At 46.6% G+C, this 23,243-nt stretch overlaps 1 protein-coding gene across 2 annotated transcripts in view; it reads right to left on the reverse strand.

Annotated features, from left to right (window-relative positions):
- The window catches only part of NDUFA10 (NADH:ubiquinone oxidoreductase subunit A10), a 64,513-nt gene that overhangs the window by 24,198 nt on the left and 17,072 nt on the right, over positions 1-23,243 (reverse strand). The window contains exons 7-9 of one of the 2 annotated variants that reach the window (XM_021665045.2): positions 22,112-22,166; positions 20,058-20,143; positions 3,438-3,546 (exon numbers count right to left, since the gene is read on the reverse strand). In XM_021665045.2, the coding sequence (XP_021520720.2) occupies positions 3,438-3,546; positions 20,058-20,143; positions 22,112-22,166 (250 nt within the window). The remainder of the gene's footprint in view (positions 1-3,437; positions 3,547-20,057; positions 20,144-22,111; positions 22,167-23,243) is intronic. The other variant, XM_012465051.2, reaches the window with a different exon arrangement.

Raw genomic sequence — 23,243 nt, forward strand, 5'->3', positions numbered from 1 at the left:
AAAAAAATAGTAAAAATGATCAAGTAAAGGCCATTTTAAAGAATAAGTGTGAGAATTTATTATTAGCAAAAATTCTTCATGCAGAAGGCCAAGGACGCTACATGCCAGCGCAGCACCCAAGAGGGGTGGGCAGCCACGGGGCAAACACATGGGCAGAGCTGCCAAGCTCGGCTCTGAACAGCTGTGCCCCTGGGGGGCCAGCATCCAGGAACTAAGACCGACATCAGGCAGCACACGAAAGTAGGGAACTCTGCTCTGGAACTGGAAAACTAATTGATCGTCGACATCATTAAACCAAAGATAAATATTTTAATTATCAGCTTCGTCACAAAAAGCTATTATAAGGATAACTAGCAGGCAAATAGGTGGGGGTAAATGGAATAAAGAAAAACACTTAATCCAAAAAAAAACCAAAACATAGAAAACATAGGGAGGAAAAATATTAAATAGTAAGATAGGCTATTTACAAATACATCAGTAATTGCATTAAATGTGAACAGAAAAGTATTCCAAATATTTAGACTAACAAAATTTTTTTTAAAAACTGCAAATTATAAGGTATCCAAACTGAATATAAAGACACAGAAGAGTTGAAATTAAAGGACACAGAAAAAGCTACATCACGTATATACTAACCAAAAGAAAGTTTCAAATGCTACATAAATATTGAATAGACCGGGCATGGTGGCTCACCCCTGTAATCCCAGCACCTTGGGAGGCCGAGGTGGGCGGATCACAAGGTCAGGAGTTGGACACCAGCCTGGCCAACATGGTGAAACCCCGTCTCTACTAAGGATACAAAAAATTAGCTGGGTGTGGTGGTGTGTGGCCGTAATCTCAGCTACTTGGGAGGCTGACACAGGAGAATCACTTCAACCTGGGAGGTGGAGGCCACAGTGAGCCAAGATCACACCACTGTACTCCAGCCTGGGTAACAAGGTGAGACTCTGTCTCATAAAAAAAAGAAAAATACTGAAAAAACTTCAAAGTAAGAACCACCACTAAAGGTAAAAAGGAAAATATCATAATGAAAACGGTGACTCTACTAACAATGCAGTTCTAAATGTGTATGCATCTAATGATACAGCGCTAAAACATAAATGATATCAAATCTGACAGACTGGAAAGGAGGCCCAAATCTACCAAGAGTGGCAGTGGCAGACTCTTAACACGCCCCCCACAGGAAAGGCGGCCTTCAGGCACAGGACTGAGAGCATGGGTTCTGCACTGAGCATGGCTGCTTCTGCTGCCTTCCTGGAAAAGGATTGAGGGCAGAGGCAGAACCCAGGGAGGCCAGAGTGGAAGCCGCTGTACAAGTTTGGGTGGGAATAATGGCAGCCTGGATGTCAACAGGAAGAAAGGAAGCCACTTGTGAAACAGACTTAACAGGACCTGCCCATGCACAAAAGCAGAGAGGGGGAAGCAACCCCAAGTGTGTCCTTCTCTACATAAGAGCAGCCGGTGAGGCATCAGCTGCAGCAAAGATCCCAGGGAAGCAGATGCACGGCCCCACCCAGAGAGGGGGAAACGGCACCCGCACTCATACACGTACAGAGGCGTGCACGGCCCCACCCAGAGAGGGAAGCGGCACCCGCACTCACACACGTACAGAGGCTGCACGGCCCCACCCAGAGAGGGAAGTGGCACCCGCACTCACACACCTACAGAGGCGTGCACGGCCCCACCCAGAGAGGGGGAAGCAGCACCCGCACTCACACACTTACAGAGGCATGCACGGCCCCACCCAGAGAGAAGGAAGCGGCACCCGCACTCACACACTTACAGAGGCTGCACGGCCCCACCCAGAGAGGGAAGCGGCACCCGCACTCACACACGTACAGAGGCTGCACGGCCCCACCCAGAGAGGGAAGTGGCACCCGCACTCACACACCTACAGAGGCGTGCACGGCCCCACCCAGAGAGGGGGAAGTGGCACCCGCACTCACACACCTACAGAGGCTGCACGGCCCCACCCAGAGAGGGGGAAGTGGCACCCGCACTCACACACTTACAGAGGCGTGCACGGCCCCACCCAGAGAGAAGGAAGCGGCACCCGCACTCACACACTTACAGAGGCGTGCACGGCCCCACCCAGAGAGAAGGAAGCGGCACCCGCACTCACACACGTACAGAGGCTGCACGGCCCCACCCAGAGAGGGGGAAGCAGCACCCGCACTCACACACCTACAGAGGCGTGCACGGCCCCACCCAGAGAGGGGGAAGTGGCACCCGCACTCACACACCTACAGAGGTGTGCACGGCCCCACCCAGAGAGGGGGTAGCGGCACCGGCACTCACACACGTACAGAGGCTGCAAGGCCCCACCCAGAGAGGGGGAAGCGGCGCCCGCACTCACACACCTACAGAGGCGTGCACGGCCCCACTCAGAGAGGGGGTAGCGGCACCGGCACTCACACACCTACAGAGGCGTGCACGGCCTCACCCAGAGAGGGGGAAGCGGCACCCGCACTCACACACCTACAGAGGCGTGCACAGTCCCACTCAGAGAGGGGGAAGCAGCACCCGCACTCACACATGTATACGAGGACAGAAAGAGGTGTGCACAGACATTAAACGCAGGTGCCTGTGAGAGACATCTTCATGGTTTTATGTGTTTTCCCCAAATCCTCACACTGAAAAAACCACTTTCAAAACAATCCAAATAATTTACTTAAAAGAAAATGCCAACTACCTCAAGTAAGAAAGAAAGCAAAGGGATCTACTCAGACTCTCAACGGGTGCTTCAGGCAATTTGCATGTACCAACTCGGACAATTACAGTAATACAAAAATATTCAGATTTCAACTCAGCCACATGTTGAAGGCATAGCTTGGAGCTCAGATTTAATGCAACTATTTCGCATTTACTCATAACAAACCACAGCCACCGCTGCCACAGATATGGACTCCGCTCTTCCCAGTCCACTGACGTCGGGGTTCGCAGTGCAGCCTGCAACTCACCCGCTGGCTCCCGGTAAACGGTACACACGTCTCTAACCTAGCGGAATCTTGCCAGAACAAACAACTCGCTAAGAAGGTATGGAATTAGATATCAACGAAACAGCTGCCACTACTAACTTCCACCCTCGCTGTCCGTCCTCCCTACTCCCTCCCACATGGCCTAAGGGCCTTCTGCAGAAATGGAACCCTCGTTATTTACAGAAACTGACATAACAACTGATGAACAGAGACTGTTCTCCTATGAAGATAATATGCCTGATGAAGAACAGCCCAGAAGAACATCTCTGCTCTGGGCCTGTCATCTGAGGACTTCATCAGCTTTCCATATAGAAATACAGGGAAAAGGGAGAATTCTTGTCATGAAAAAGAGGCTCCTTCACTAAAACAAACGGAACACAGCAACAACAGAAACGCCTTTCTGGTCAGTGAGTGCGCTGTCCCCAGTGCTGCAGACCAGCTCTATGCCCACAGTCTCACCTCTCTGAACTCGTGCAGGACACGGTCACTCTGATGAGCTCCAACGGTGATTTCTGGGATAAGGATAGGAATGGCTGTGTAAAGCACCACCTGCGGCTTATCCTGAACCCTACAAAATAAGACAAATGTGGGTCACACCAAACCATCAAAACACAATGTAAGAAGCTTAAGTCTGATTTTTTTAAACATCTATGTAAAAAATCTATACATTCCAATAAATGCTGTTCACTGCCAAGCAGTCATCTCAGAGCAAAGCTTTCATCCCAAAGACCACGTGGTTGATCTGGAGTTGCTTTTTAAAATTACTCTCAGAACCTGAGGTAGCATCTTTTAAAACCCTCAGCACCTACAAATGACGACCTTCTGGGAATGGATACTGTTTTGGAAACATAGGAAAAGGAGTCAAAGTGTGCTTTAAACACAGGAATAGCAGGAATAAAAAGCTATAAACAAATGGTTATATGACAGTGCTACACACAGAGCATGCCCCCATGAAAAATGATCCAGATGAATGAATCTGAGGGGAAGGTGAGGGGCTGAAGTCCCCCTTGAGGGAAGGAAGGTGAGGGGCTGAAGGCCCTCTAGGGTTGCAGCTAGGGTCTTACTGCTGCTCTGTTTTGCATGCTAAGGCCCACATATGATGGTCTGCTGTACCACAGTTTGTAAAAGGTCTAATTCTCCACTTTTCTTGGCATCAATAAACATACAAATCACAGGATAGTCTCTTTGCTTTACCATTTCATTCCGTTGAATGTTAAAATATTTATACTTTGTTACAATTTGCTTATTTTAAATTAAATTTAGTCTGAATATAACCACTATACTTAAAGATGAAAAGCATTTTTTGAGCTTTTGGGGAAAAAATAATAAAATAAAGTCTCTTTACTTAAGGGCTCAAAACAAAGAAAACAATTATTTTAAACGGGCACGTTTCCATTACTGAGTTATAAAAGCAGGAGATGTTTCTCATTTGTAATGGCTCAAATGGAAATTATGTGAATATACCTGGCTCTTGGCCAGACTTTGTGAGACAGTCCAGGGCCACTAAGCAAACCCAAAGCCGGTTCCCCATAGAACCTATGTCGGCTCTCCCACAAACAGAACCACCTGACCAGAACCCAAGGCCCACGGGATCCACGAATCATGCGTCCACAGACAGCCACAGAGCTGCGAGCCTGCGGCAAGCTGAAGACGAGTGGACTGTAGATAAAGCTCCAGGAGCGTCCTAGCAAAAACCGGGGGGCTCTACACAGTTATCCAGTAACACAAATGCCCCTCCAAGAAACCGCTGCCAGGATAACAGTGATCGTTAGTTCTCCTAAGTGTATCTATGTGCATTTCCACATGGGTGGGCAAATGGCTGTAATGTACACACTTACAGATAAGATCGCTGTCTTAGTTTTAATATTAAGTTGGTTTTACTTGCCAAAAGATATTCAAATATTTTTAAAAATTTAAGCAAGCAGAACAGAACGTTTGTGAAGGGCATAAAGCTGCTGTATTTTGTAAGACTGCATTAATTGTAAGACTACAATCTCCCTCTCCAGTGGAAAGTGCTGGTAGCTTTCCTTACGCATTCTACTGAAACACTTCCATACATGTGTCAATAAAGTACAAGGATGTATCTTCTTATTGTTAACACAAATAGAATTACCCTATCATAAAAGGATAATTTTTGAAGTGATCTCACAATAAGAAATTCCAAATAAAAATGAAGTTTATATTTTAAATGTTAACAAATATCAATGTAGGGAGGTGACATGGTTTTCTTTACAGTTTGAAAAACCTAAGAAAATGCTAGAAAATGTGAAAGAAATCAGTGGCCTGGAGCAAGTGTAGATTAGAGAGCAACAGCGCCACCTATGCCTAATTTGGCAACATTACATTGCAGCCCGGGAAAATCTTTTAACAAATACACTTCAAATTATTTTTGAAAATTAAAAAAAGAATCCGTTACAATAATTCTACAACTTATTTATACCTAACCAAACTACCCTTTCAACTTATTACTATGAGCTTAAGTGATGACTACTGGGAAGAGTCTATGGTGTATCTCCAGTAAACTCCTAGATTCAAGCAAGAAAGACACAAGGAATCGTTCTGACTCAGGAAGCAAAAGGCAGTGGAAGAAAATATTCTCTTCACAAAGCACTTAGTTTAATGACGAAGAATTCAAAACTGATTGAAGATAATATATCATTTTAATATCATAAGTCATCGTCTAAGTAAGATAAAAGATACTAAGCCTGGTTGCGATATGAGGTGCTCTGCCACGTTTTAAAACAGAGTAAAGCAGGAAGACAGAAAAAGAATAAAACTGTAGATTGTGTTTTATGACTCAAGCTGTTTCCCAATTAACAGAATGTCAATACTTTGTCCTGTAACATTTTCAAACCCTATTTTGCAATTTCTCCTGAATTGCAAAGTTCTATCTGACACACTGTACTTCTGATACCAAACTCATATGCTACGGTTTCTGTAGCATTGAAATTTCATGTTAAAAAGACTCCAGAAGTCATACAAAAATTTTTGCAATTAAGACAAGAGGGTGGATGTGAAGGTCTGGGCTCTGGAGAAGCAGGGTTGGCCAGAGAGGAATCCCGTACAACTGGAGGCCTGACGTGTCACCGGAGTTCCTAATGGGACTGAAACCAACCCAGGCAGGCGCCAGTCAGTTAGGGATGTGGATATGAAGAAGACTGAAAAACGCAATGCTGCCTCTCAGCACAAGCACAGCTACACACGTACACATCATTAGACACTGGCAACACGAAACTGAGATGGTGCAGAAATGTTCTAAACCAGTAATTTGGTCAGGTTCTGGATACAATGAATGTCACTGGTAAACGGCATGTTTACAATAATTATGTTAGAAAATTGGTCATAATCATCGCTTGAGTCCCTCAACTGAGAAATGGCTCTCAAATGAAAATAAACACAACTGATACTGTAAACTTACGAAACATCTTTGCGGGAGGAAGAAAGGCAAAGTACCAGGAGAGCACAGGACAAAACCATCCACAGTGAGCGAAGTCAGAACAACCGGACGCTGTAACTCATCAGCTATGGGGTAATTACAGGATCCTTCTCTATGCTGGTAACCACACAACTAAACAACTGCACGAAGGGTGCGGAATCCAATCAACACACATTTCACAGTGTGTTTAGAAGATGACACTACTGCCATGGGAAGGTCAAGTCAGACCCAATCCTTGTCTCGGTAATTCTGTTAGGTGTCCTATAATGCCCAGCAGTAGCTGATACTAACAAAGGATACCATATACAGTCATATAAATAACGGCTTACAAGAGTTACGGGAAGGTGTTAGGGAGAAAAAAGGGTGATTATGGCCACATTTTAGAGACTGCTAGGATTTCTGGGTTATTTCTGGGCAGGTGGTGGTGGAAGAAGGGCCTGGGAGATTGCCTGGTATCCTCCTGGTGGAAGAGGCAGGACCAGGGCAGACTGGGATTCTGAATTAATTCTGTGAAAGTAAATTCGCATCTATGACTAAACAAAGCTAAGCCGCTGAAATATTCAAGTAAAGCAAAAATGGGGTCATTGTGACTTTTGAAAAAACTAAACCTGGTGGGAGTGGGATGAAGAAATAAAGAGGCGGAGGAACAGAGACCAAGAACCAGGGGCTTACACCCCAAGAGGAGCAGAAATGTTAGGGACAAGGCGAGAAATCACTGAAAGCAGCACGCGGACCTGCAGTGTGACTTAGGGGAGGGTAAGGTGCTCAGCAGGGAAAAAGGAGGGTTCACGCTAGGACTGTGGTTGACGGAGGAGCGGAAGGTTCTACCAGGATTCAAGCCTGAACAGATGGCAGGAGGGAAGGCAAGACGGCCCAGGGCACAGGACCACACAGAGGGTGCAGAGAGCAGCAGCTCCTGCTCCTGCAGCCTGAGAGGTCAGACGCCTCGCACACAGTCACGTGACCTTAGCAAGCTGGAGCTCTGAGGCTCCTCCCTGTAAAAAGAGGGAGCCCCGCCCCACAGGAGTGTGGTAGAACAGACAACTATTTCCGAAATACCTTCCAGACGCTGTGTTGATAACTACTGTTAACTATGAGATCTCAGATTTCAGATGTAATGGCAGAACACAATACAGCAGGGTCCCACCCCCAACCTCTGGGCCACGAACCTCTGCAGCCTGTTAGGAATCTGGCCACAGAGCAGGAGGTGAGCAGTGGGTGAGCAAGCAAGCTAGCGAATGCGGTGTTTACAGCCGATTCCCCTCACTCGAATTACTGCCTCAGCTCCGCCTGCTGTCAGATCGGCGAGGCATGAGACTCTCATAGCAGCACAAACCCTACTGTGAACTGCGCATGCCAGGGATCTAGGTTGCCAGGGATCTAGGTTGCGAGCCCCTGATGAGAATCTAATGCCTGATGATCTGTCACTGACTCCCATCACCCCCAGATGGGACCATCGAGTTGCAGGAAAACAAGCTCAGGCCTCCCACTGATTTTATATCATGGTGAGTTGTATTTCATTATATATAACAATGTAATAAAAAGAGAAATAAAGTACCCAATAAATGTAACTCACGTGAATCATCCGGAAACCATCCCTACCACCCCTGCCACATACAGTCTGTGGAAAAACTGTCCTCCACGAAACCAGTCCCTGATGCCAAAAAGGTTGGGGACCACTGCAATAGAGCAGTTAAAAGAGATGATGGAGGTATTTTAAAGCACAGTTTTGAAAAACAGAGTGTATCATTTAGGTGAATTTACAAAAACACACACACATACAGACATCTAGTTCAAAATATTAACAGAGTTTTTAAAAACAAAGAGGGAACTTCCAGCTTCAGCTCCTTCACTGGAAGCTGTAACTTCCATCCTTCCAATACGAAAAAGCTGAAAAAACTGGAAATCAACGGCTTTTCCTGAATAATAGTAACAACAAATGGAGTGCTTTTATAGCTCATAAAAAGCGGGAGAAGCCGGGTGCAGTGGCTCTCGCCTAAAATCCCAGCACTTTGGGAGGCCAGGGCAGGCAGATCATTTGAGGCTAGGAGTTTGTGACCAGCCTGGCCAACATGGCGAAACACCATCCCTACTAAAAATACATTTAGCTGGCCGTGGTGGCACGCGCTTGTAATATCGGCTACTTGGGAGGCTGAGACATGAGAATTGCTGGAACTCAGGAGGCAGAGGTTGCAGTGAGCCAAGGTCGTGCCACTGCAGCCTGGGCAATTGGCAACAGAACGAGACTCTGTTTCAAAGAAACAAAAAAGAAAAGTGGAAGGAATGGCAGCCATGTCACAGTGACAGCAGGAGGAACGGAGAAGACTGCGCTGTCGGGACCTGCACCCCATGGAGCAGCAGTGCCACTGCAAAGTGAACCCAGATGGCTTTTAAACATATACTGGAAACTACAGCAACCACTGAACACGTTTTAAAGTACAATCAGTGTTAAAAGAAAAGATAAAAGAGAATCATATAAAATGCTCAGTGAAATCCAGAGAAGGCAGAAAAACAGGCAGGGAGAAACAACAAATGCAGCAAACAGAGAACAGGGGAGAGCAATGGCAAAAAGGAACCTGAGTATCTCAACACTGACTTCTAACGTGAACGGTCCAAATACAGCAATTAAAAGACAGAGACTGTCGGAGTAGATTAAAAACACAAGAACCCCAACTACTACTTACCGCCTACGAGAAAACTAAAGACTCTGGTTAGAAGAGGAAGAAAGATACACCATCACTACACGAATTGAAAGCTGGAGTGCCTATGTTAAACTCAGATAGAGCTGACTTCAGACAAGGAAAAATATCAGGGAAAAAGAGGGGCAAGGATAAGGGGCCAATTCTTCATGAAGATTATAACCTAAGATAATGAACTATGTACCTAACAACAGTACCTCAAAAGATATGAAGCAAAAACTAATAGAACTCAAGGGAGAAACAGACAAGTCCAGTGCTGTTGGAAATTTAAACCCAACTCTCAGTAACCGACAGATCCAGGAGACAGAAAATAGTAAGGATACCGATGATTTGAATACCGCTATCAATGAGCTCGATCTGACATTTATCCAACACTCCAGCAGCAGCAGAATCTACATTCTTCTCTAGCTCAACTGGAACATTAGTTGAGATAGAAAACATTGGCCATAAAAAACCTTAATAAATGTAAAAGGAGATAAATCATATACAGTGTATTCTGAGAGCACAGGAGAACGAACTGGAAATCAACAACAGAAAGATACCCAGAAAATCCCTAACCACCTGGAGATTAAACAACACACTTCTAAACAACATGCGGGTCAAAGAAAAAGTCTCAAAATAATTTCTGAAACATTTTGAATGAAAATAAAAATACAGCATATCCAAATTTGTGTGATGCAGCAAAGGCAGTGCCGAGAGGGAACCAGTATTTGCAGCATATGAACTATGCACACCCCATATACTTTACACCAAGCTTTTCCAACCCACAGCCACGTACAGCCCAGGGAAGCTTTGAATGCAGCCCAACATAAATATATAAACTTTCTTAAAACATTATGAGATTTTTCTGCTTTTTTTTTTTTTTTCCTAAACTCATAAGCTATTGTGTTAGTGTATTTTATGTGTGGTCCAAGACAATTCTTCTTCTTCCAATGTGGCCCAGGGAAGCCAAAAGATTGGACACCCCTGCTTTAAAACATCTCTAGACTATTCATAATACCTAATATAACATACTAGGTATGTATAATGTCTACTACAATGTAAATGCTATGTAAATAGTTGTTACACTGTATTTTTAAATTTTTATTATTTTTTATTGCTGTATTATCTTTACTGGATTTTTTTTTTCCCAATTATTTTTGATCCAAGGTTGGTTGAATCCAAGATGCGGAACCCAGGGATATAAAGGGCTGACTATATTAGAAAAGAAAAAAGGTATAAAATTACTAAGTTAGGAATCTACAGAAAAAGAAGAGCAACTGAAGCCTAAAGCAAGCAGGGAAAATATAATAAACACTAGGGTATACATCAACAAAACAGACAACTGGAAAAATCATCAAAACAAAAACCTGCTTCTCTGAAAAAGTTACTAAATATGAAGGGAAAATTCACGAAGAGCAAATAAATAGCCGATAAAAATATAAATGGAAGTTTAGCATTTACAAAATGCAGAGTGAAACAACGACTTGCTTTGGTGTCAGAATCGCAAGTTTTTGCTTTTTCTTTAATTACACGAGGGGATCCAGAGGACCAGGTGCAAGTATGAATGAACACACTGGTGCTCATCTTCTGGAGAAGAATTTTCAAACACCCACTTTTACACCTTAAGTAACCTGAAATTGAACAAAAAGGGGTCCAACATGCTCTTTACTGTGTTATGAGTATGAAGAAACTAAAATAACCCAAAAGGTCTATTTTAAAGAAATGGCAACGATTATTCTGTGTTTGAGAGGTCAAAATTTTTTCTGTAAATGGCCAGATAGTAAATATCAGGCTTTGAGAGCTACATACAGTTTCCATTACATTATCTTTCTTTTCTCCTTCCAATCCTTTAAAAAGGTAAAGATCATTCTTACGGGCTGAAGGCTGGATCTGGCCCAGGAGCCAAACAGTTTGCCAAGCCGATTTGCATCTCAATCAATGGTAAGTGCAGCACACACATTATTTAAAGACTGGGAAAACCTGCATTACACTGTGGATCCTGGCACTGCGGCGGCAGAAGCGCAGGTGATTTGATTCTACACCTTCGTCCCAGCTTTCTCTTCCAAGAGGGTGCGCCGTTGGCCTCCCACCCACTTTGTCTTGCCGTCAGTCATTCCAGTCCCCTCACCCTCTCCCCTTCACTTCCCTTCTTAGCCAGACGAAGTGTCACAGTTCACCACTATTCTCACGCGATCAGTCTGTGCTGAGTTCTCCTGCCCCTCTCTTCCGAAACCTCGGTCTTGTTAAAATCCCAGGCTCTGCGCAAGGTGGAAAACCACATTTCCTGGGTTTGGATTTGCCTCCACTGCCTGAAGACTTCCTGCCAGAAGCATGGTTCCCTCACACAACACAGAGCCAGCCTAGGCTGCTGTCTCTGGCAGGGCCTCCTTGCAAGGCTGGCCCTTGGTTGGCTTCTGGAAACTCAGTTTCTAAGAAGCGTCCTATGCTGATGAGGCTGGGCAGCAAAGTCAGCCCGACCAGGGCACGGCAGGAGTTACAGAGAACACCTGCCTGCTTTCTGGGAGTCTGGAACCTGAGTAGTTGCGAAGCCCCTATAAAAATGACGGGCACTCCAGGCAGAAATAGTGCCCGTATGTTACTGTATTTTTCACTGTTAGAGAAAGTGGCTCAATCACTGAGTGTCCCTGCATCCCTCACAGGAGGAAGAAAGCTTGGGAAGCCTGTGCATGGATTTCTCGAGTCTAGCGTGTCTTTTTTTGTACTGATCTGTATGTCCATCCTCATTCACTACAATACATCTTACTCTGAACAGTGGAGACAGGCAGCTGCCACAGAGGGCAGCCCCCAAGGCTCAATCCATTGCACCCTGTAGGGATTCACTCAAGACAGCAGCAAAAATATTGAGAGATAGTTACAGGTTATAGCAACAAACCTCCTTGGAAGGCTGAGAGGTTTGCATTAGTTTCAGCAGAAGTTTTGGCTGAAGGCAGCCAGTTCTTACCTTAGAGCATTAAGACACAAGGTGAAGATGAAGGGTAACAGAAGCTTCCCCAGCTAAGTATGTGGACCCCACATTCCTTTATCTCCACTCTATTGGTTTACTCATGTAAGCTCTGTGCCAGATAACTCTCAAGAAGAAGTTAATAGCGTTTGTTCTAAGTCCCAAAATCAAACCTTTTATCACTAATAAAACCACTCTTTTAACCATGTTAATTATCCACTAACATGTTGACTTAAACCCTGTCATTAAATCTATACTGAATAAATGTGAAGAACAGCTAGTAAAGAGTCAACAGCTGCAATCGCCCTGAGAGCAGCTGACAACCTCCCCAGCCCACTCGTTCACTAGACTCAGTGTGTAAATGTACTTTATTCATCCATCACAAAGTCAAAGTTTACAAGACAAACCCCCACAAGTAGTAATCAACGTCTCAAACAGTGAACCCCCCGTGATCGACGCCACAGCACACCGGCTCAGCTCCACTGAGCCGCCGGCAGAGGGGAGAAGGCTGTGGGACAGATACGGGAAGAAAGCAAGCTGCAAAAGTGACCCCGGTCTCCTGATTCGCCACAGAAGCGAGGACTCCAGGGACTCTGCGGCAGCTTGTTTCTTCGCCCCTTACTTTATATGAAAAACATCTGTGGCGACCAACTCAAGACTATGAACACTGCACAGTGACATGGTGGCTGCCCCTGTCCCACGTAGGGACGCACGGGGCAGAGGAAAACAGTGAATGCTGACCATCCTCTGCATTCCCTGGGCGGACAGTTGGGGCTGTTTTCCACCTGGCCCTTAATCTCCTCTCTACCCTTCCTCCAAGGTGCGCTGTGCCGAGGCTGGCCCCTTGCATCCGAGGTGCTCCAATGCCCTCTGACTTCAACTGCAGTTGGGAGGAGGAACCACCCAAGGCCGAACGATTGTTCTGCTGGTTCCCTGCATGTGGGCTCCCTAGCCCCCTTGGGCTCCATCTGATGCTGGACAGCCTCTTACTCCCAAAACCCAGTGCCCCCACCTCAACTGCCAGTTTCCCACTGTGGATGGCCTGGGTGTCTCACTACCCTGTTCCTTCCCTCAACCCTGCCCTGCTCTTCATAAATGGCTCCTTTTCTAAACTCTCTACTGCTCTCTGGTCAAATGTGCCATCTATTTCCTACCAGGAACCTGACAGCTGTAGCTAAAAGTGAATTTTGGGAAAATGGGAATGTGGCAAATTCACAAAGTCATGCCGATCGGGAGTGCACAACAGCGCCTTCCGGTGGCTTTCCGATGAAATCCAAGTGGCTTGCACGGTGTGGCAGGTTCCCCGGTTCAGTCATGCACAGCACAGTGCTGCAGTCAACGACAGGTCACATACACACGTGGTCCTACGGGATTCTAACGGAGCTGAGAACTTCCTGTCGCAGCAGCTGTCACAGCACCGTAGCTCCACGCGTGACTCCCGTGTTTGCGGTGATGCGGCATAAACAAACCGACTGCACTGCCAGTCACGTGAGAGTCAGCACACAGGATTATGCACGGTACAGGAGACGATATTACCATCAATGGCCATGTTACTGGTTTGGTGATTTTATTGTGAATTTTAGAGTACACATCTTACTTATTTTAAAAAGTTAACTGTAAAACAGCCTCAAGCAGGTCCTTCAGGAGGCATCCAGAAGAAGGCATCAATGTCACAGGAGGTGACAGCTCCATGCACGTCACTGCCTGTGAAGGCCCTCCAGTGACACAGATGTGGAAGTGGAAGACGGTGATACAGATGCTCCTGAACCGTGCAGGCCGAGGCCACTGTGTTTGTATCTTAATTAACAACGACAAAAGAAGTTTAAAAAGTAAAAATACATAATTTCAAAAATCAGAAAGTACTTCTAGAAAAGGATATAAAGAAAAAAAATCTAAGTTTATAAAGTAAGAAAGTTTTAGTAAGCTAAGGTTAATTTCTTACTGAAGAAAACTTTTTATGTAAGTGTCGTGTAGCCTAATTGTACATGGTTTCGAGTCAATTATAGGGTACAGTAATGTCCTAGACCTTCACGTTCACCCTCCACTCACCCACTCACTCCTCACCTACCCACTCACCCACCCACCCACGCACTCACCCACCCACGCACTCATTCCTCACCCACCCACTCACCCATTCACTCACTCATGCACCCACATACCCACTTACCCACTCACCCACCAACCCACCCACTCACCCCTCACCCACCCACCCACTCACTCCTTACCCACCCACTCACCCACCCACTCACCCACCCACCCACTCACTCCTCACCCACCCACTCACCCACCCACCCACTCACTCACTCAACTCACCAACTCACTCACACACCTACCCACCCCACCCACTCACTCACACCACCCACCCACTCACCCACCCACCCACTCACCCATTCACCCATGCACTCACCCACCCACCCACTTACCCACTCACCCACCCACTCACTCCTCACCCACCCAACTCACCCACTCCTCACCCACCCACGCACGCACTCACCCACTCACTCCTCACCTGCTCACTCACCCACTCACCCACCCACTCACCCACTCCTCACTCACCCACTCACCCACCTACCCACCAACCCACTCACCCACCCACTCACTCACCCACCTACCCACCCACTCACTCCTCACCCACCCAACTCACCCACTCCTCACCCACCCACGCACGCACTCACCCACTCACTCCTCACCTGCTCACTCACCCACTCACCCACCCACTCACCCACTCCTCACTCACCCACTCACCCACCTACCCACCAACCCACTCACCCACCCACTCACTCACCCACCTACCCACCCACTCACTCCTCACCCACCCACTCACCCAGTCACTCACCCATCCACTGACTCAACCATCCACTGACTCCTCACCCATCCACCCAGCCACTCTCCCACTCAGTCACTCCTCACCCACCCACCTACACACTCACCCACTCACCCACCCACCCACTCACCCAAAACCCACTCATTCACTCCTCACCCACCCACCCACTCAACCACCCACTCACTCCTCACCCACCCACCCACTCACTCCTCACCCACCAACTCACTCCTCACCCACCAACTCACTCACTCCTCACCCACCCACTCACCCACTCACTCACTCACCCACTGACTCAACCATCCACTGACTCCTCACCCACCCACCCAGTCACCCATCCACCAAGCCACTCACCCACTCACTGACTCCTTACCCACCCACTCACTCCTCACCCACCCACCCACCCACCCACCTACTCACTCACCCACTCACCCACCCACCCACTCACCCACCCACCTACTCACTACTCGCTCACCCACTCACTCCTCACCCACCCATCCACTCACCCACCCACCCACTCCTCACCCACCCACTCACCCACCCACTCACCTACTCACTACTCACCCACTCACTCCTCACCCACCCACTCACCCACTCACTGACTCCTTACCCACTCACTCACTCACTCATTCACCTACTCACTCACTCCTCACCCACCCACTCACCACCCACTCACTCATTCACTCACCCACTCACTCACCCACTCACCACTCACTCACCCACCCACCCATCCACTCACCCATCCACCCACGAACCCACCAACCCACTCACTCCTCACCCACCCTTCACCCAGAGCATCTTCCAGTCCCGCCAGCTCCACTCATGGTGCATGCCCTAGGGAGGTGGACCATTTTTTTTAATGTTTAGATACACAAATCCTTACCACTGCGCTACGGCTGCGGACAGTACTCAGTCCTGTGCCGTGCTGAACAGGTTTGTGGCCTAGGAGCAACAGGCTCCACTGTCCAGCCTAGCTGTGCAGGTTAGAGCCTCTATGCTTCTGTAAATACACACTATCATATTTTCACGACAATGACATCACCTAACAACACCTTTTCTGGAACACATCCCTGTCATTAAGCAATGCAGAACTACAACACAAAGCAGTGCTAAGCCCCGCGGTGCTCTGTCCTGCAAGGCTGGTGGACACATCACTCAGAGGTCAGCTCTCACACCAAGGGGCGCGGCACACTGGGAATCTGGGTTTTTACGCATGCACAGAAAAAACATGGACAGCACCTTAATCATGCGTGTCTTTAGGAGGTGGGTTCAACCTCACTGCAGATATCCATAATGTGTGAATTAAAGATGATTAATGTAAATTATTCCTGAAATCAGAAAAAACTACGTAAAAAGTAAAAAAAAAAAAAAAAACCAAGCTTAGGATTGAAGAAAATATTAATAAATGTAAGAACGCCATGAATCTAGAGTATAATAATATACCATAAACAGTATCATAACATAGTCCCTAAAGCTTTAGTGTTTATGATATAACTGTTCTGAGCCTTTCAAATTCTTCCCACATTTAATCCCCACAACAGTCCTATGAGGTGGCTTCTATTTTCTCCCTGCTTTACAACAAGGAGACAGAGGCTCAGGGAAATCAGGCCCTTGCTCTGGGGCACAGCAACAGGTGACTGTCTGAGACCCTCTCAAGGGGTCCCTCTGACCCGGTTATGAAATGATGAGTCTCTGGTATTACAATCATCATTTTCTTCTTAGAAATATACATCCATTTTCCACTCTTGGTCTCCATCCCCTATGCATCCCTGTCCTAAAGTTGAAAGTACTCAGAATGAACCAATGTTTGACGGCCCTTGCCACACTTCACAGCAAAGCACAAACTGACTTTGCCATAAAAATGGCTGCACAGGGATGGTCAGCTGACTCTAATGAAGAAACTTCTACATTCAGACATCTCAGAGGACTGCTGTCATTTCTGGTCAGTCACCCCATCAGTCAGCAAACTCACAGTCCTCAGGTTGAAACGTGCCGTCCATTTGGAGTAGGCACTGTAACCTTTGGCCACTGTCCCCAGGATGCAGAATATTTATTCAGAGTCCAAAAGCAGCGCTTTGTGCTTTAGTCATCTCCTAGTAACAGCTCAGAAAGACAAGGAAGGCCGGCACGGTGGCTCATGCCTGTAATCCCAGCACTTTGGGAGGCCAAGGTGGGTGGATCACCTGAGGTCGGGAGTTTGAGACCAGCCTGGTCAACATGGCAAAATCCCCTCTCTACTAAAAATACCAAAAATTAGCCAGGCATGGTGGCGGGTGACTGTAATCCCAGCTACTCGGGAGGCTGAGGCAGGAGAATGGCTTGAACCCAGCAGGCAGAGGTCGCAGTGAGCTGAGATCACGCCATTGCACTCCAGCCTGGGTCACGAGAGCGAAACTCCGTCTCAAAAACAAAACAATAAAAAGAAAGACAAGGAAAGTGAGGGGTTTTTTTGTTTAACTTTCTAATGGAAGATTTGCTAGATTCCTTTAAAAAGACTTTCTAGAGAGCCAATCATTTCAGTGAGCGACTTTCAGAATAATACCATTTTATACAGTAGTGAATATAGGGAATACAATAGATGAAATTTATATTTGCTTTTTCCTTCAATACATATAACCTAGTACTCTGCTTCACTGCCATAACCTTACATATGAAGGCACAGGAAGATAAAGTGACTTGTCCCAAGTCACACAGCCAGCTAAGGGCTGACCTGACCCTTCCTGTCTCCTCAGTCTGACGCCAGGACCCCACACTGTGCCTACCTCACTCACCCTTCAGTAACCATTCCACTAACTAGAAAACTGATTTTGCAAATATGATTTAACAGTGTGGCAGGAATTAACAAACTAAGTAGAATGACTCTTTTTTTTAATGTAAATCTATTTTTTGCTTATCATTGCTGTACTAAAAACATCAAATAGAAGTAGACTTCTTTTGAGAGAGAGGGTCTCTGTCGCCCAGGCTGGAGTACAGTGGCATGAACACAGCTCACCGCAGCCTCAACCTCCTGGGTTCAAGTGAGCCTCCTACCTTAGCCTCCCAAGTAGCTGGGAGTACAGGCATGTGCCACTATACTCAGATAATTTTTACACTTTTTGTAGAGATGGGGTCTCACTATACTGCCCAGGCTGGTCTCGAACTCCTGGGCTCCAGCAATCCTTCTGTTTGAGCTTCTCAAAGTGCTAGGGTTACAGGCAAGAATCCCACCTGGCCAGAAGTAAACTTATTACACATTCTGTTCACATTTTGATCAGTAAACTTTTAGTGGCATGTGCACGGAACCAGCTGTCCTTCTGGTCATCCTACGAGACTACTGTATCCTCACTCCCCATCAGGTCGAGAAAGAAGGGTCAGTCCTGCCCACATAGTAAGCACCAATGGCCCAGGGACGCCAACATCACAGGACCAAGAATAGAGCTGCCATCTGCAGGCCACCAACTGCCTAACTGACTTCCAAACATTGAGGAGAGGGCAAGTCTAGTGCCCAGGCCATCCTTATGCCTCCTGGCCCTCGAGAGGCAAGGTGTGGGTGCAGGCTGTACACAGTATCCTGGGCAGAGGCAGGAAGCAGCACAGGGCAGGCTCAGGCCGAGGGCTCAAGATTCAACACAGAAGGCAGATCCCAAAAGAGCTACTCATGCTGCCCGCATTTTCACAAGTCGAAGACCCTCAAATTACACGAATCTTGATTTATAAATAATCAGAATTATGATACAACAGCACTTTTCACTACAAAATCATCTGAATTTTGTAGAATTTATAGCCCTAAAAGAAATTGAAGTCCCTCACTCCAGATCCATCTCCTGAGTGCATACTGGATGTGAAGCCCATACCAGGCACTGGGTGTTGCAGTGACAGGAAGCAGCAGGGCAGGTGGGGGAGGAGAAACCCGAGCAGGATGAGGTCCCCCGAGAGGGGCAGCTAGCGCCAGCCAGGACAGAAGCGGCACAGCTGGGCATCACCAGTGGGAAGGCCAGTGTACAGAGACACCGCAAGAGGCCACCTGGGGGACGTCTGTTGGGTGTGCGGGGGAAACATCTGGGCTAGGACCTACGGTGGTATCCATGCTATCCACAGCTGTGTGACTAGATATGTCCTCATGAAATCGAATTCGACGGATGAGACCCTGCCAGGGGTCACTGTGCCTGCCAGAGCCCGGCAGCAGGTGGAAGGAACAGCAAAGGGGAGCCTGGCCCCAGAGGGCAGCTACACTGTATCCTCTGAGGGAGGGTGGGGGCATGGAACCAGGAGGTGTGGGGCAGAGTGGCAGCAATGCTGCTTCCGGGGCCAGGGAACAGCATGAAGACAGACAAGGGTCTGCTGCGTCTGGCACTGCAAGGGCGTCTTTTGGCAGGAGCAGCTTCGGTAGAGTGATGCAGATGAAGGTAGCTTTTTTTTTTTTTTCCAACTTACTGAATCTGTAGTTTTCATTTTTCATTCAATAGATATCAAAGAATCCACACAACAGCTGAATGGATATAAGTTACATCGTATCACTTCTCTGCTTCAAACCCCCAAAGAGCATCTCATCAGAAAAAATCCCACCAAAGGCGCCATGACCTACCCGCCTTCTGCCGTGGCCCCCCTCCTAGTCCTGCTCGCTTCCGCCATGGCCGCCCCTCCCCCACACACTCCGGCCACACTGGCTTGGCTGCTGGGCACACCTTCCCCCCAGGCTCCTGCCTCAGAGCCTCTGCACCTGCTGAGCCCCTGCCCCCTGCTCACCCCACAGTCCACAGAATCCAGCCCTGGCCTCACTCAGCCCTTGTCCCGAGAGGCCCTGTGTCACCCCTGGTTACTCATCACCCTGTTACAAAGGATTATGTCTCTCCCTGGCCTCTGTGACCTGACAGTTTCATCTATTTGTTTACTCTGTCCCCACCGCCCCCCGACTAAAATACATTTTCAAAGACATCAAGAACTTTATCTGACACTATATCCCTTAAATCTGGAACAGTGACACACACAGTGGAAGCAAAATACCTGTTAAACAATGGTACTCAATACATTAATCATCAGACCAGAGGATTCAAGAGCTGTTTAGAAGAAAAAAGTGCATCTGAGTATTGGTTGGTGCTGCTAACACCTAAGCTGAAACATAATTATTTCAAGATGCCCTCCGCTTCCCCATCGTGCAAGCAGAGCCCGCGCGCGAGCAGCCCCGCCCGGATGCACTCACAGCAATCGCAGGTGGTGGAAAGTGCGGTCGTCCTGCTTCAGCCATGGCCCTTTCTCGAACTTAACGTATTCAATGTCCTCTATCACCTAAGACAGGAAAAAGTCCAATTTAAACACAGGACCCCATTTTAGATATTTAAAGGAAATAACTTTTTTTTGAGACAGTCTGGCTCTACCATCCAGGCGGGAAAGCAGAGGTGCGATCACAGCACGCTGCAGCCTCAACCTCCGGGGCTCAAGCAATCCTCCCGAGCGGCTGGGGCTACAGGCACACGCCACCACACCTGGCTAATGTTTGTATTTTTAGTGGAGACGGGGTCTCGCCATGCTGCCCAGGCTGTTCTCAAACTCCTGGGCTCAGGCGATCCTGCTGCCTCAGCCTCCCAAGGTGCTGAGATTATAGGCATGAGCCACCATGCCGGGCCAAGAAGTAACACTTTAATACATTATAAGCTACAAATATCTGGCAGGAAGAATCACACCATGACAGTCACGATGAAAGAGAAGCTGGCCGACCTGTAATGAAATGAGGGGCTGTGTGTTGCATCTCAATACGGCCTTGACTAGCTAACACTCGGGGATCAGGAAGCAGTACAGACACACCCTGAGGCTGGGGAAAAGGACAGGGGAGGACAATCAAGACTACAGGAGAAAAATCAGCCTTCAGGACAGGCCACTCCTTTCTTCCCAAGTTCAATCTAAAAGGCAAAACCTAGCCCCTCAAAATGACCATAGAATGAGACATAAATCCATTTCCCAGAGAGACCTAATGAACTAGGTGCCCAACCCCAAGGCTGACTGTCTACAGTCCGACCTTCCAGAGGAGCCACCTTTCCATACGCATTCTCTCCTCACAACAGGCCAAACTCAGGAATCCTCTTCAGTTTTGAGAATTTGAGCAGATTCAAAAATGAACTCAAATAACACAGTGTTAGAGACAAATGTACTACTCTTCTTCTAAGATATATGCCACCTAAACATTCTCTCAAAAGTATAAAAATACTCTAAAAACAGAAACAGAAGGCCAAAGAGAAATGAAATGTAATTTAATCAGTCCAAGTAGAATAAACCAAGGTCTCAAAAGAACTCTTACAACTGGTGGTAGGAGAGGCCGGGCGAGAATGCAGGGCTTCCATCTGCAAGAAGAATGCTACTGTGTGTGCAGAAAAGCTCAGTTAACCTCCCTCTCATCCTCCAATGCTGAGAGGCAACTGAAGCGTGCTTCCACCCAAGCCGCCAGCTAAGAAAAGCTGCTGTTACACGGCACCACTCACTTCAAGATCAGATCCTAAAACCTGCATTTTCTTCTAGAACTGTTATGCCTTGTTTTTAGTAATCTATGCTTAATATATAAAATGTACAATAAAAAACTTGTTTTTTAACAAATGGATGCTCAATCGCCTTGGTACCATTAGAAAAAACTTTCCTCTACTTCATTTCTGTGATTATCCTTTAAGGAACTAACTCTGCCAAACTGAAGACGCTCACACAGGTGCACACACATTTCCGGACTCCTGTTTTGTTCCGTGAAGCTCTTTCTGAATTCTTGCATTAACACCAGAGCGCTCTCCTACGATAACCCTATAGTTTGTTTTTGCATGTGAGAGGGCAAATGTTCCTTCGTTATTCTTCTTCAGATGTTTTAATGTTCGCTGGCTATTATTCACGAAGTTCTCTGAAAACTACACCAAGATTTACTAGGCTTTCACACAACACACTAATTTAGGGAAAACTGTTATCTTTACATGTAAATCTTTCCCGTTAACTGATCCAACTTTCAGTCTTTCATCTCTTTAATAAAAATGTTGGAGCAGATGACCCAAGATTCTTTGACATCTATAATTTTCAGAACATGGAAACCGAATCACTTAAAAGAAAATCAAAACCTCACGGCCAGGGAAGTGTGATGATGGGTTTCGTTGGTACTGCTTTTAGGTGGTAAAATACTGATGTTTGTTAAGACCAGTGGGAATCTAACTGATTATCTGATTTGCAAGAACCTTATACATGAATCAAATGTAGGAATGACTTTCAACTTTTCAACTATTTTCTTACCTTTACTGAATCTTGAGCTTCCCTTGCAGAATACTGTAAAATCTCACATTTTTCACTGTAAGAAAAAAACAAGATCAAACTCAGTGTAGACTTCTCCAAGCTGAAGTTAAATGTACAAATGAATACATACCACTAAAGTTTCCTGCTCAAATATTAAAATCTCACATTCTCTGCACTGGGTGTTATGCTGGGCACGTGAGGGCTCATTAGAGCTTAACTGGTTCAGGAGGACATGTTAAAAGAAGCCAAAATGTACTCGTGGCTGGATTGACAGTGACAACAGCAGGTCCACCACCCACTGCAGTGCCCGCAGCAGGAAAGGACTAAGCCCAGGGCCTAACCGAGCAGAGGCACAGAGGGCATCTTCATTTCAGAGCACCCTCCACACATTAGGATGTAAACATAGAGGATAAATAAATCCTCCAAGAATTTACAAGCTCTTTATTCTGAGACTGAAATCAGCATCTGACCCCTACAGTGGTGCCAAATAAACTTCACCAACTCTGCCGACCATCTTCAACAGACCACTGGTTACCTAAGTTACTAAGCACAGGTGAAGTACTCGTATTATATAAAGCCTCACCATTACTGACTCACGTCACTTCCAAAGTGCAGGAAAAATAAAAACCTCTTTAAGCTCTGTAATCACTCGGTAACACGTGTTCCACACAAGTCTGTAACACACGATTCTCAGAGTCAAACAACTGGGTAACAGCTTCCTACTACGAGATCACTGCACTCCTCACAGCACTCTTAAGATCACCATGAATGGTCAGAGGTTGCACGCAGAATGAACACTAAATCCACAGTGAGGAAAGTAACTTACTGCATTTGCCATTAGGGCAGGCAAGGAAAAGGTCATGCTAATTCCAGGACGTGCCCTACTGCTTCCTGAACCGTCTGTAGCTACCCATTGTTATTAGGAAGAGAAAGGCACAAAGCGACAAAGGAGAATAATCCCCTCTGCAAGTCACATAAGTGAATATTCAACTGAAGTGTGTAGGAGACAGAGGTTTTAAACACCCTGATGAACTGGGCTGGCATGGAAACATTATTTTTTCTCATACAGCAATATGAAAGGTCACAAATTATTTGACATATTTGTCACAAGAGTGGGCATGAGAGAGGAGGA

This window comes from Aotus nancymaae, unplaced genomic scaffold (genome assembly GCF_030222135.1).
Source record: "Aotus nancymaae isolate 86718 unplaced genomic scaffold, 86718_ANA_hifiasm-v0.15.2.pri h1tg000031l, whole genome shotgun sequence".
Classification (NCBI taxonomy): Eukaryota; Metazoa; Chordata; class Mammalia; order Primates; family Aotidae; genus Aotus; species Aotus nancymaae.